The following is a 12,948-nucleotide window of genomic DNA, read 5'->3' on the forward strand; positions in this document are numbered from 1 at the left end:
GAGCAAGAGGCAGGTGGCTCTGGGGCGGGGGGGGGGGGGGGCGGCGTAGCAAGAAGGGCTGCACTATGGGAAAGGGAGGGAATGTCTTAATGAGGCAGAGCACCCCAGGCAAGTGCTGACGACACAGTCCAGTTCCCTTGATGACTGTTGCACCTGCGGTCCCTGAGTTGTCACTGCATTTTGGCTCAAGACTCCGAGTCCCTTAAGCACCCGCTCTTCCCCCTGCCCCAGAAAGCCATGGGAAAGCAGACACAGTGGATTGACTGCAAAAGGATCCCATAGTTCCGGATACCCTAGACTTGCCTGGCAGTGTGGAAGAGCTGGCAGCTGCTGTCTGACCTGTTACACCAAGTTATGCCTAGCAGTCCACTAATTGAGCTGAGAACCCTAGTGGCAACAGTTCTACTCCCATCGGTCCCCCTCAGGCCCCTCTGGCAAACCCATCCTGAACGCAAGCCACATCCCCTCCTCTTAACTCCACACTCCCCTCCAGGCTTTCCAATCCCACAGCTGCTCAACCCCCTCCCCACTCCCTCCTCCCGCGCACCCACGTTGGGAAGCAATTGTACACAGAGAAAAACGAGCCTTCCTTCGAGTTTCAAGCTGAAGCTTTCAGACAAACCAGCCTCCTCCAGGACCACCTCAGCGCCTGTTATCTCTCTGCCCATCCTATACGGGAGCCTCCACACAGACTGTCCTCCCTGACAAAGCACCATGGACAGTTCCGTGGCTTCTCCCACCCTCCCCCACCCCCCTGCTTGCAGGAGGACCAGATGGAGCTTCTGGGGGTCCTGTCCTTTCCACACAATTCAGGCAAGGAAGGAAAAGAAAGAGCCTTCCACACCTGTGCAGTGAGTGCCCACGGCCACCAGAGCCATTCAGGCTGTCTGGGGCCCCACACACCCTCCTGTGACAGCTTTAGCTCCAGCCCAACCCACAGGATGCGCGGAGCCTGATGCCACTTCCGAGCACAGAGAGAGGGGGAGAGAGGAGAGAGAAGGAGAAGGGAGTCAGAAAGAGAGAAGAGAGGATGCCATCTCACCAACGACAAGCTATTCCTGTCACAGAGCTCGGACACCAAGCACTCTGGACAGTAAGCAACCAAGGCCTCTTGTCTGAGAAAGCTCAACTCGGTACATCTGGGGGAGTGCGCCCCCCTCCCCCTGCCGCAACAGCAAGCTCCCTGGGGCTCTCCAACCTGCAAGGACCACAGTGCTCCATCTGACAGGTAACCTTTTCTACAAACAGGTCCAACAACTCTCACCAGCGACCCTCTTGGCCTTCAGCCGGGCCGCTGCCCTCACTCCGGCACAGTAGAGATCCCAAGACAAACAGAAGGCCACTGGAGCACCACTTCAACTGAAGAGGAAGTGCAAGAGCGAACTGAAAACCAAGTACTCACCGTGGTGAAGTCTTGGTGTCCACACTCCTGCCCCTTGAACTTGCAATAGAGCATCATATCCTTCAGGTCATGGCCGACCCGGTGCAGGAACTCCAGCATGCTGAACTGCTTCGGTTTGTAGTGTTTAAAGTTGGCTTTCTGTTGTAGGGCCTCCAGCACCGTGGGGTCCGCCAGATGCGGGTCGGGAATCTGCAGGTTGACGTCCAGCAGGGCCAGCAACTCCCCAGCGTGATACAGGTCATTGGTGGTGAGCCTGGAGAAGCGGAAGCCATTGAGGTTGCAGAGGGTCACAGCTGGGAAGACCAGGCTCTGGGCCACCACCTCATCCACCTTGGTAACATGCTGGTAGGAGAAATAGTAGGACACTCTCTCGGAACTCTCCACCAGCAGCAGGCCCAGGGATCCCACGAAGGCCATTGCCCAGAGCACACGCCGGATGGTCAGTGGCCCATACACGAAGATGTGGCGGATGCCATGCAGAGTGGAGGTATTGGCGAAGATCTGGATGCTCGAAGGTTGCAGGCTGCCCTCGCTGGGGCTCTCCTTGAGGTCCATCGGGACCCTGTGCAGTTCCGCAACTGGCTTCAGGTTGATGAAATCTCAGGGAAGAGTTCCAGGTCCTCTGAATTCTGCTTAAGCCTTGGCGTTCAAGGCAGAGATCGCCAGGCAAGCATCAGGCCAGACACTGGGAGTTTATCCTGAGAGCCTGGCCGCACGCTGACAGGGGTGAGTGTTTATATAAAACCCATTCAAACTCTAGCTCCTGATTTTTTCCAGGCGATAAGGAGGGCTGGTTTTATTTAGGGAGACACCAAGGTGATGTGGAAGGGATGTGGGTGGGAAGGGAGCGCTTAGCCAATGGAAATAAAGTCCTCCCCCCTACACACGCCACTAGAGACAAGATTAAAAGCGAGAGCGAGGGAGAAAATGCTTAAAACAAGTCGCTGAGCAGCTCGGAGCCTGTTAACCAGCGCATAATGCCCCGTGTTAAGCATGGAGGGGATGTCAGCCCAGCCACGCTGATGCAGTGCGGTGGGGCGCCGCGGCGCGCAGCATCCGAGCAGCCAACACGCCTAGCTTCTTCCCGGGGATGTCTGGAACCCTGGCCGCTGCTTCTCGCTGCCGGCCTCCATCCTTCCTTTTTCTCCTCCTTTTCCGGCCCCCTTTTGGGGACAGAATTCCAATTGCGGGCCCGCGGCTGCCGCCTGGGAGAGGACGCTCTGTGCTCCGCCTACGAGAAGAGAAGAGAAGCAGGGGATGGAGGGTGCTCCTGTGGGCTCTGCGCTCTCAGCCTCCGGAGAAGACACGGAGACCCTGGGACTCAGAGCGAGCCTGTCCCTGGCCTGCCTCCAGGAAGGATGCTAGGAGAAGGGGAGGCACGTATGGGAAGTAGGGCATATGGAGACATGGAGAAAGTTTTTAGCCTTTTTTTTTCCTGCTGCTGGGGGCTCTTCTACTCCAGGTAGTGAGCTAATCTCACAGGAAGGAGAACTTGACCCCCCTGTCTCCATGGATGGCAGGAAAATGAATATTTAACTACTTGTGGTGTGTGGCATGTGAGATGCTGGCAAGGGTCTTTGCACCAATGTGGGCTCCAGGGTGACATCCATGTGGGGTCTCTACAGGAGCAGGGGGAGACCCTGAAAACGAAGGGAGCAATTTAAAACCACGGGTTCTCTGCTTCAGGCAGAAGGGAATTACTCTAGAAGAGAAAAAAGAAGCCCTTGTAGAGACTGAAAATTCAGTGTGGCCACAGGAGCCCCAGAGAAAGAGCAACAAGTAACCCCTACCCCCATATGGCTGTCAGGACATTTTGTGTTTAACAAAAGAAAACAGCTGGGTGCCAGGTAGGACTGGCTGTATTCCATTCCCTTTGAGGTACTGTGTGTGTGTGTGTGTGTGTGTGTGTGTGTGTGTGTGTGTGTGTGTGTGTGTGTGTGTGTGTGTGTGTGTCCCAGGATTTGCCAGATGGGAGCACAGCTGGAGCTGTAGGTGAGAGCTAGAACTGGCTCTCAGCCTTCTACCTCCTGTTTCCTGAAAATCCCTTGTAAGTCAGACCCCTGCTGGCTGATAGGTGTGGCTTGCCTGGCAGTCCCTTGCCAGGAATCAAGTGGTTGGCATCTATTGAATCCGGAATGAATTCTCATGAGGGTGAAAGGACTTGAAAGCTAGGGTAGCCAGCCTGAGCCACTTGGCCAAGCTGGGACAGAGCCACGTGCAGGCAAGAGTCTTGGCAAGCCAAGCTGGCACCTCCAGGGCACGCCAGGCTTACGAATGTGAAGAAAGGGGCAGCTTGGATCATGCTTTTCTAGGCTGATGGCCATTCTGAAAGGTTCTTCTGTCCCATCCATCCTCCTGCTAAGCCAGACCTGCTGAGACAGTTCTCAGAAAGCACTCTGAGGTGACATTCGGGGCATGGCCTTAGCAGTTTATCAATCAGGAATGACGTGACAATTAAGCAAATGACCAAGACAGCAAAAATGACCTTGTGCCTTTGCTAACCAAGAGTTCTGGCCTCAAAAGGGCAGAGGCTCGTAAGCCACGGGAACCAAAAACCAAGTCATCTTAGCAACTGGATGTTCTGGGCTGCATCCCCATCCTACAGAAGAGAAAACTCATGGCTGTAACAATGAGCTGTTGTATCCAAATCACACAGCCAGGGAGGTGAGAGCCGGGACTTCATCCTGGGTGTGTTCACCTCTGAAACAGGTTTTAAAAAGCAGAACCAAATTTCTCCATCCCAAAATTTGGAAAGGATATCCACCTCCTTGCTCTGACTCGGTCTCTCCATCAGTCACATGCAGACCACTTGCTCACATGTGTAGATTCCCTCCCTGCTTTCTCTGGGTCAAACTTGCCCCAACCCCTCCTTTTTTCACAGTCTAGGCTTCTCATATAGAAGACCCCCTGACTCTTCTCACCAACCTTTGGCTCATCAGTCTGATTAATAAATTTGTTCCCCTTTAACTCTGTTCCAGACACTATGTCGGTTTGGGGAAAAACAAGAATAAACTACATGTTCTACTATCAATACTTAATGGCTCAGGGAAGAGGAGGTAGAGACAGACACACACACGGGTTTCCGTGCCACAGCTCTGATGATCAGCTCCCGATCTCAGCTGTGCCCAACTAGAAACCATATAATAGAATTTCTGCCACATTCTGTCCCCTCCCCACCAGCCACTGCCCATATCATACACACTCTGTCACTTCCCCTCTTCTGGAATCAGTTTCTCTTTGTCCAGACACGCTTTCTCATATGTGCAGAGCTGGATCCTGGAGTAGATTTCATCCCCCCACCCCCACGTAAGCCCATTCGCCACTTCCTCACCCCCATACTGGGTTGGAGTTTCACAAGCATGTCAGGAAGTGTGCTGCACAGCCATGCAGACCTGGGAACTTCCAGCCCCCATCTGTTCTAGTTCCTTCTCCTCTTGTCACCTTGGAGAAAGTGCCTAAAATGCCTGTGAACTTTCCCTCCCCCTCCTCCACAATAGCAGGGGCTTTTGAAATGGCAAAGGAAATGAGATCAAGTTATGAAGTGTTTGTACCATTTAGACATTCAGCAATTAACAGTCTTGATGAATGCTGGGAGAAGGTGCTTTGCTGATACTCGGTATTCTCTTCCAGGTGCCTGGGGAACCATCCGAAGCTCTCGAAGATGTTTATTTGCCTCAGTGCTGCATATCTGAAAGGCCAAGGTCAAGCACAGCCTTCCTTTTCTTCTTCTTCTTCTTCTTCTTCTTCTTCTTCTTCTTCTTCTTCTTCTTCTTCTTCTTCTTCTTCTTCTTCTTCTTCTTCTTCTTCTTCTTCTTCCTGCCCATGGGCCAAAGATGACCTCGGGGTCTTCTCGATTCTTGCAAATAGGCTAGGTAGTTTAGGGTGGATGGAGGACAAGAGGATAAAGACCCTAATGGTGGCTTTCAGTGCAAGTCACTGGCTCTGTGTTGGGTGTCTTATGGATCCATCCGTCAAATGCCAAGAGAGCACCACTAAACCCATTTCACAGAAGAACATGAGGACAGGGAAGAAGGGCTACTTGGTCCATGGTCTCACAGCCGAACACTAGGCCAGCAGTCAGTCAGACTCAGGGATGTTAGAGCTGGAAGAACCAGTCTATAGATCTGCACCCAACACCAGCGCAGACCATCATGGCACTAAGACTGAACCTTACTGCTCTCTCTTACAGCTAGTGCCTCGGCGAGATGGCTCACAAAATGTCCCTGCATGGCTCTTAAGGGCCCTCTTTAGCTGGTAAGAATCTCTTGTAATTAACACTGTGGTTTACACATAAACATTAGCTATTGTCTGATTCTTTAAAATGCTTTTGTGGCACTCAGTTGCTAAACGTTTGCAGCATCAATCCAATCCTCAGTACCTTTTGCTCAGCTCTGGAGCACGTACAGAGGGCATAGGCATCAGGTTTAGAGTGGGTCTACTTGGCCCAGTTTTTTAGGCACTGCCCTAATTGTGCATAATTATGGTCTTTTTTGTGCACTGCACAACATTAAAAAAAAAAGCTTCCCAGATAAATTCATGTGAAATTAGGCAATTTAACCCCCTATTAGCCCATGTGCCCAAACTTTTGCTATGGGAAAACTATTTATTCGCTTAAGAATGAATAAATGGATATATTTATGAATTTCTCTCTGTTCCTGCTCCGAAGTCCCAGGAGAGGGCACCCTCTGCCGACCTTGGAGACCCTAGGGCCTGCCCTAAATGTGACTCCCTGGAGGCTTACAGGCCACAGTACAGTTTCCTCTTGCCCCTGAAGAGAGTGGCAGGCAGAGTTAGACAGGATGGGCCCTACGATCTGCTCCCAAGCTAATTTGCTACTTAACATGTACTAGATGCTGGCGGTGGCTGCCATCACCCATACTTAGGAAACAAATGCAATCTTTTCTAACATGCAGATGGAGTTATTATTTCAAACTCCCATGGCTTTCCTCGTGCAACTTTTCCTCCTGGTTCCTCGTGGCGGGAAGAATGGTTAACCCAAGTGTGGCCGTGCTTGTAAACAAACTCTTACAGCAACAAAACTTGTTTCTTTTCTTTTCTTCTGTGAATTTTCAGCAAGTAATTCGCTATGGAGGGCATGCCAGAAAGGGGTGGGAAGCAAAGCCACGCATTTAATGTGTCCTTTCTTTGATTAATTTGTTTGTTTTTATGTGTGTGGATGCTTTGTCTGTATGTATGTCTGTGCACCATGTGCATGTCTGGTGTCCTTGGAAGTAAGAAGAGGGCATCAGATCCCTTAGGACTGGAGTTACAGATAGCTGTGAGCCTCCATCTGAGTGCTGGGAATCGAATCTGGGCCCTCTGGAATAGCATCCAGTGCTCTTAACGGATGAGTCATCCCTGCAGCTCCTAAAACCTTGCCTATTGTTGTAGCTTGTTCTCCAAGTGAAAAACTACAGAAGCCTGTTCATAAGAGTGGACCAATGGGATTCAAGTGCCAATCAACTTGACCCTGAGATAGACTTAATTTGCTGTGTGGCCCTCAAGAAACCATAGGACATCTCTGTGCTATAGTCTCATTTATGCTAACTCATCCCTGGGGCTTCCTGCTGCTGCTGCTGCTGCTGCTGCTGCTGCTGCTGCTGCTGCTGCTGCTGCAATTTGACACTGGCCTTATCCCAATCATAAATGTCCAGTTGATGGGATAAAGAAGAGCTGGAATCTGGGATTCTGGAAAGTAACCCCATATTACTTACCATCTGCTGGAGTAAGATGAGGGTAGGGTCGGGAGTCACCTAATACATGCCAGACATACAGATCTCTACCATGTCCCCTCCCTTGCCACTTCTGTAGTTTCAGAGTCCATAGAGCTGATGCCCTGGCAGGCTGCCTACCTTTGTAGGTAGTAAAGGCAGCTTAAAACATCATCCAAGACCACCCAAGCAGGCGTGGGTCTGCTAGCCCAGCTCGGCCACGCTGCTCTGTGGCACTTCTTGCTGCATTTTCCTCTGCCTGCGAAGAGCCTGCCAGCCGGCTTCCTTTCTGTCACTTATGTCACTTCCCCAGAGGAGCCTTGTCTGGCTGCCCACCTCCATCTCCACCTCCACTTGCTGGCCACCCCTGCGCCACCTTCCTCTCCGCAGTGCTAGTCATTTTTGGTAATTTGTCTCATCTCCTTGCAAAGTACTAGTTACTCTTACTAGAGTGTGACTCCCTACCCTGTCCCCAAATAAGGAAAGACGGCCTGCCTGCCTGGGTGGGGGTTGCATCTAACAGAAGATTATAGGAATTCATAAACCAATGGACACTTGTGTGAATTTGCTCATCTCTGCTGTTGAGGCCCCAGAAATGGAAACTCTTTATCCATGCAGAAATGGGGCCTGTCTTGAGGAAGGTAAGGGCTCTTCCACCCCTGACTCTGTGTCTTCCCACTACTCCTAGAGACTCGGATGCTCTCATTAAACCGGAAATGCCTGATGTCAGGCCCTGTAGACTAGGTCTTACTTCCTGGTCTATGATCACGTGGGTGTAGGTGGAGCTACCAAGGAACTGGAGTTGCCTGTCTGCCCCCTCAGGGAGCAATTCCGTCTTCTCTGCACCCCACAGGCATGAATGGACAGCCAAATCTTCTTCACAAGCTTCTCTTCACCCCCAGCCCCTGACACCCCAACCACAGAATAGTGATAGCAAAAATAAAATATGTAAACAATATTCAATACATGCCAGCTACTGTGAAAACAGCAAGGCATTTCACAGCTTAAAACTGTGCCTTGTTCTTCAGGCAATTTTTTTTTTTTAATAGACCAAAATCAGTGTCTAATGCATCCTTGCCTCGCAGTGTGGAATCAGTACCTTTACCTGGGATTTTGTTTGCTTTAAGGAGACACAGCTCTCCATAACCTGAGTCTCACGGGTGGGCTGACTTCCTCCCACTAGTCTCACAGGAGGCTTTTGAACCATATCTGGCCACAGCCACTTTGATCATGAAAGGCTTTAATCTAGAGTGCCGGCTAGAATGACACACAAATACCCTGACTCATGTAAATAAAGCGAGCTCCAGAGGTAAGACAGTACCCATACCAGGAGGCCCTGGGTTCTGATCTGATTTCCAGTCATTTCCCTTCTTCGAGGGAGTGAGAGACTAGCACACCCTCTGCTGGCCCCTCTGTGACTTAGGGCCAACTCCAGGACCAGGACCAGGACCAGGACCAGGACCAAGATCAGGAAAAAACATAGCCATTTGTTTTCCCTTGGTCACTCAGTTCCTGGAGCCAACTGCTTCACAGGCAAGGGTAAACACACACACACACACACACACACACACACACACACACACAGATGCGGGGGGGGGGGGGGGAAGGGTCTGAAGTCAACCATCCACAGCAGGCTTTCAACAAAAACTTTATTAGCACCCACTTTGGCCATAGGTGAGCCAGCTTTGTGTAGCTCAGAGAGGGGATGTGGATTCAGCTATTATTACTCTGAGTGGAGCTGCCTCTCCCCCTTGTGTTCAGCATGTGGGGTTGCAGCTTTTCCTCAGCATCCTCTTGGCAGCCTTGAGTCTGCAGCACCTCACCTACCTCCTTGTACCCCTGCCCCACCCTGCCTACCCTGTCCTGCACTCTGAAAAGGCCACAGGCTCGCCCAAGAGTCAGAATACCCCGAGTACCTCTGTGCACTTGGTGGCTGCCCTGTAGCTTCTGTGCATGTTGCTGTGTATTCGGTTCAGTTCGATCCACTGATTGTCCAGTTCTTTCAAACAGCCAAGTGAAACCAATGCAAGGAAATGGGAATTTTAGAAAGCAGAAATCAGGACTGAGATGGAGAAAGGAGAAAGGCCTCTCCGTTCAGCTTTTTGCTGTACATAAGCATGACTCCCATCCCAGACTCGTAACACGGTGATGTGTAGATGTTACATGGCGCCCCGGCTCCATGTACCACCTAGATTGCTGGAGGGCTCTAAGAGACAAGCCCAAAACAAAGAAAAAACCTCTCCCCGCCCCTCACAAAAAGCATGATCTTTATTTCCATGAGGCTTTTCCACCTCCTGGGTGAGGCACTGGCTAGCGTCTCTTTTCTGTTCACACTTGGTGTGACACTCTCAGTGAACTTCATCGCATCTGACTTCCACAGCAGAAGGAACAGGGAGCTCAGAGCATTGAAGGACTCCAAGCTCCAATCCCGGAGTGTATTCCATTCCAGACTCCAGGTTGTCTGCACTCTGCTGCTACCCTACCCCTACTCACCCCCACCCGAGTATGGTTTGAGAATGGTTGGGGATTGGCCATGACAAGAGGACACAGCTCTAGGGAGGGGAAGCTTATAGCATCAACAGGAAGCATTCGAGGAGGAAGAGGACCGAGGATGGAGGCCTTAGCCAGCTCCAGGACCAGGCCAAAGACTACACGGCCCTTCCCACTGTGTCCCTGGGTCTGTCACAAGAAGAGGAGTCACGGTTAAAGAGCATCGGCTGAGGTCCTGAGGGTGATGTAATCTTTCCACCATTTCCTTGTGCAGAGACCGAGGCATATGTGTGGCCTTGGTTTGCCTGTCTAATGAAGTGGTCCAGTTAGTGAGGATGTGCAGCTTACTCATTTCTCTCTGAACCCTTTGCTAGAGCAGTGTGGAAAAGGCACCATCTCCTTGTCCAAACACTGTGTGCACAGCCATGTGGTTGCGGGAGCCATGGCATTGAGGATCCCTGCTATGTTCTCTCTGGTCAGATGCCACAGTGGGCAGGAACTCTATGTGCATCAGGAGGTATAGATTCCAGTGCCAAGCACACATCCTGCCATTTTTACAGGCAAGCAGGCCAGGCTTAAAGGGGCAAGGTGATGTGAGCACAGTCCCAACACTGGTGTGGGAGTGAACTTCAGATAAGAGACTAGGGTGGCTGAGTCAGGCAGTGCCCCCAGATTAGCCATCACAGAGCTCCTGCTGGAAAAGACACAGAAAAGCTGTCCAGTGCTGAATATGATTGGTTGCCATTATAGATTGATTTGCTTATTTCCAGGAGGCCCACCTACGTGGAGGACCCTAGAAATCATCTCAATGGCACGAAAGCCACAGAAGCAGCAAATACACAGAAGCAGAACTGCCCACTGAGAGCCCACCTCCTCCCTGTAGTGCACGCTCACTGTTTCTTTAAGGGGCACCGTGAATGCTACGTTTTCAGGCGACAGCTTCCCCATGTTTTCCCAGCAAAGTTAATGAAATGTCACTGGTGTGCTCCCTGCACCTCCTGTCTCTCACACAGTCAGCCTGGCAAGTCCACGTGCTCTCCTTTGATCTATTTTTATACCACCACATAATAATTCATCCTCCTAAATATATCCATCATCCTGGATTTGCATTTTTTTTTATTAAGTCGCCTGCTTGCGTCCCATCATTTAATCAGTGTAGACTCCGAGAACAGCCTGACAAGATGTGGGTCCCAAGTCTAGCGTCTGGCACTTTGCCTGCTCTGTAACTTGGGGGTGATCTATCAGTCCAGTTCCTAGTGTGCTCATTTGTAAAAATGTGTGTGTTTGAGGGGCAGGGGCTGGTCATCAGGGAAAGATGCCTGTGTGAGACTCATGAGGACACTGTTGTTGTCAGGGATTGCTACTGACAGGCCTGTCTATCTGTGGGCTCTGATGTGTGTGTGTGTGTGTGTGTGTGTGTGTGTACACGCATGCTTGTGCGTCTGCACATGCACAAGTGTGTGTATGTGCACGCCCCTGTATGTGTACGGGGTATGCAGGTATAGGTGTATGGACATATGTGTGGAGGCCAAGTCAGCCTCCGACATCAGTCTTCAAGAGTTATCCACCTTTGTTTGTTGAGCCAGGCTCCTCCCTGGCCTGGAACTTGGCAATGCAGCATGGCTAGAGGGCCAACGAGACCTAGAGAACCCCTGTCCCTACATCTGCCAAGCTCTGGGATCGTCAGCTTTCCCCACCATGCCCAGCTTTTTATGTGTGTTCTGGGGGCTAGAACTTGGGTCCTCAAGCTTGCACGATGAGCATCGTCAGACAAGGCAGGAACACAAGCTTGCAGGCTGTGAAACAGATAGGCCCCACCCAGCCCTTCCTTGATTAATCTCCTTGTACCTTTGATGGAGAAGGGACAGCTGCTTGCTATGGATTATAATTATATGTATAGCCCTGGGCTATGTGAGTGTTCATTCCCTCAATGGTTCCCAGCTGGTGCTGATGTTGCCCCCCCTACCCCCAGGGAACATTATGGGGGTGGTGGTGACAACAGAGGCAGTGAGGTGTGAGTGCCCTTGTCACCTGCAGTGTGAAGGGTGCTGTGGGACTCCTCACAATATATCCAATATCCCCTGCAGTGTGAACTCAGTTGATGTAGGGAAATTCTCAGTGACTTATGTGATGCAAATAGATTCTTAACACAGTTATTGTCACCTGAGTGTCATCCTTGAATGAAGCCGGTGATGTCTGGACACAGTGACAGAATGCTCTGCTGTCACTCACAGCACTGGGGCGGTACAGCAGGTGCCTTATACTCTCGCTCATAGAGAGCTCTATCGCACACCCGTACTCAAGTTAACACTTGAGTCGCTTGGTCTTGGTTACCCAACTGGCAGCAGCTCCCTGCGTGCAAAGCATTTGCCTGGCTTCTCCCTTGTCTCTTTGTTTGGTGCTGTAGCTCCACAAGGGACAGGCTCCATCACTCTCAGTGAAATTAGTCCTATCACAGAGGTAGCTGGCAGCTTGGTTTCTGAGTGTGGTCGCGCAGTGGTGGAAATACATCGATATAGGGGTCCAGTGTTCAAGGAAGGTGGGGCTCTAGTGAGAGGCACTGAGGAGTGACATGGTAAGGAGGCCCCTAGTCCAAGCTCCAACCCTCATAGAACACAGAAAATGAAAGAGTGGCCATCTCTAGGTCAGACCCTATGGGAGCGACTATTCTCAGAACTACTCAAGGCCATCCCCAAATATCTGTAAGAGCCTGCAGGCATCCTGTCGCTCCTGGATTTATCATGGGAGAAAACAGAAATACAGCTAGATAAAGGTGGACAAAGGTTTGCAAACACATCTTAAGGGGTGTGATATGCTAGCAGAGCATTTGGTACACCAGCATTGCTTTATAAGGTGCAAATATCCAAAACAAAGTTTCCCCACTCACCTCAGTTACCCCTGAAACTGACTGTGAAAGAGACACCTGTTCTTATCCCCCAGAACCCAGCTGTATCTTGATTTCCAAATGTTTAAATCCCACCCACCCTCTCTCTGGTCTGGTTTATACTGGATTCAGGACTGTGCGCTCCCCATTTTGCATGGAGGTAAAGTGGAGAACAAAGTTCACACAGGGTGTACTGGATGATCACCCAGATCTTCCTTTCATGATAGTAGTAACTATAACAATGATGGTGCTAATGGCATCTCATATCTTCCTTTCACAATAGTAGCGACTGTAACAGTGGTAGTGCTAAAGGCATCGTCCATGGACTGAACTTTTATTACATAGTGTTTTCCCACCTTAGCTTAAACCTCCCATCAATCCTTGGAGGTTGGTGTTGCTATTGTCCCCATCATACAGATAAGCAAAGCAAGGCAAGTTAAGCAGCATGCATGCTTCAGGTA

The 12,948-nt window shown here is 50.7% G+C and overlaps 1 protein-coding gene across 1 annotated transcript; it reads right to left on the reverse strand.

Moving 5' to 3' along the window:
* Positions 1–1,159: 1,159 nt before the first annotated feature.
* LOC127200057 (acid-sensing ion channel 2-like) lies at positions 1,160–2,327 on the reverse strand. The gene has a single exon (XM_051158115.1). The coding sequence runs from the start codon at positions 1,955–1,957 to the stop codon at positions 1,301–1,303; it is 657 nt and encodes a 218-aa protein (XP_051014072.1). The 5' UTR covers positions 1,958–2,327; the 3' UTR covers positions 1,160–1,300.
* Positions 2,328–12,948: the final 10,621 nt, after the last annotated feature.

The sequence above is a fragment of the Acomys russatus genome, chromosome 16, assembly GCF_903995435.1.
Source record: "Acomys russatus chromosome 16, mAcoRus1.1, whole genome shotgun sequence".
NCBI classification, from domain to species: domain Eukaryota; kingdom Metazoa; phylum Chordata; class Mammalia; order Rodentia; family Muridae; genus Acomys; species Acomys russatus.

Bases quoted from the DNA above. Each gene is read 5' to 3' on its own strand.
- LOC127200057 (XM_051158115.1), bottom strand. From the start codon at position 1,957: ATGGACCTCAAGGAGAGCCCCAGCGAGGGCAGCCTGCAACCTTCGAGC.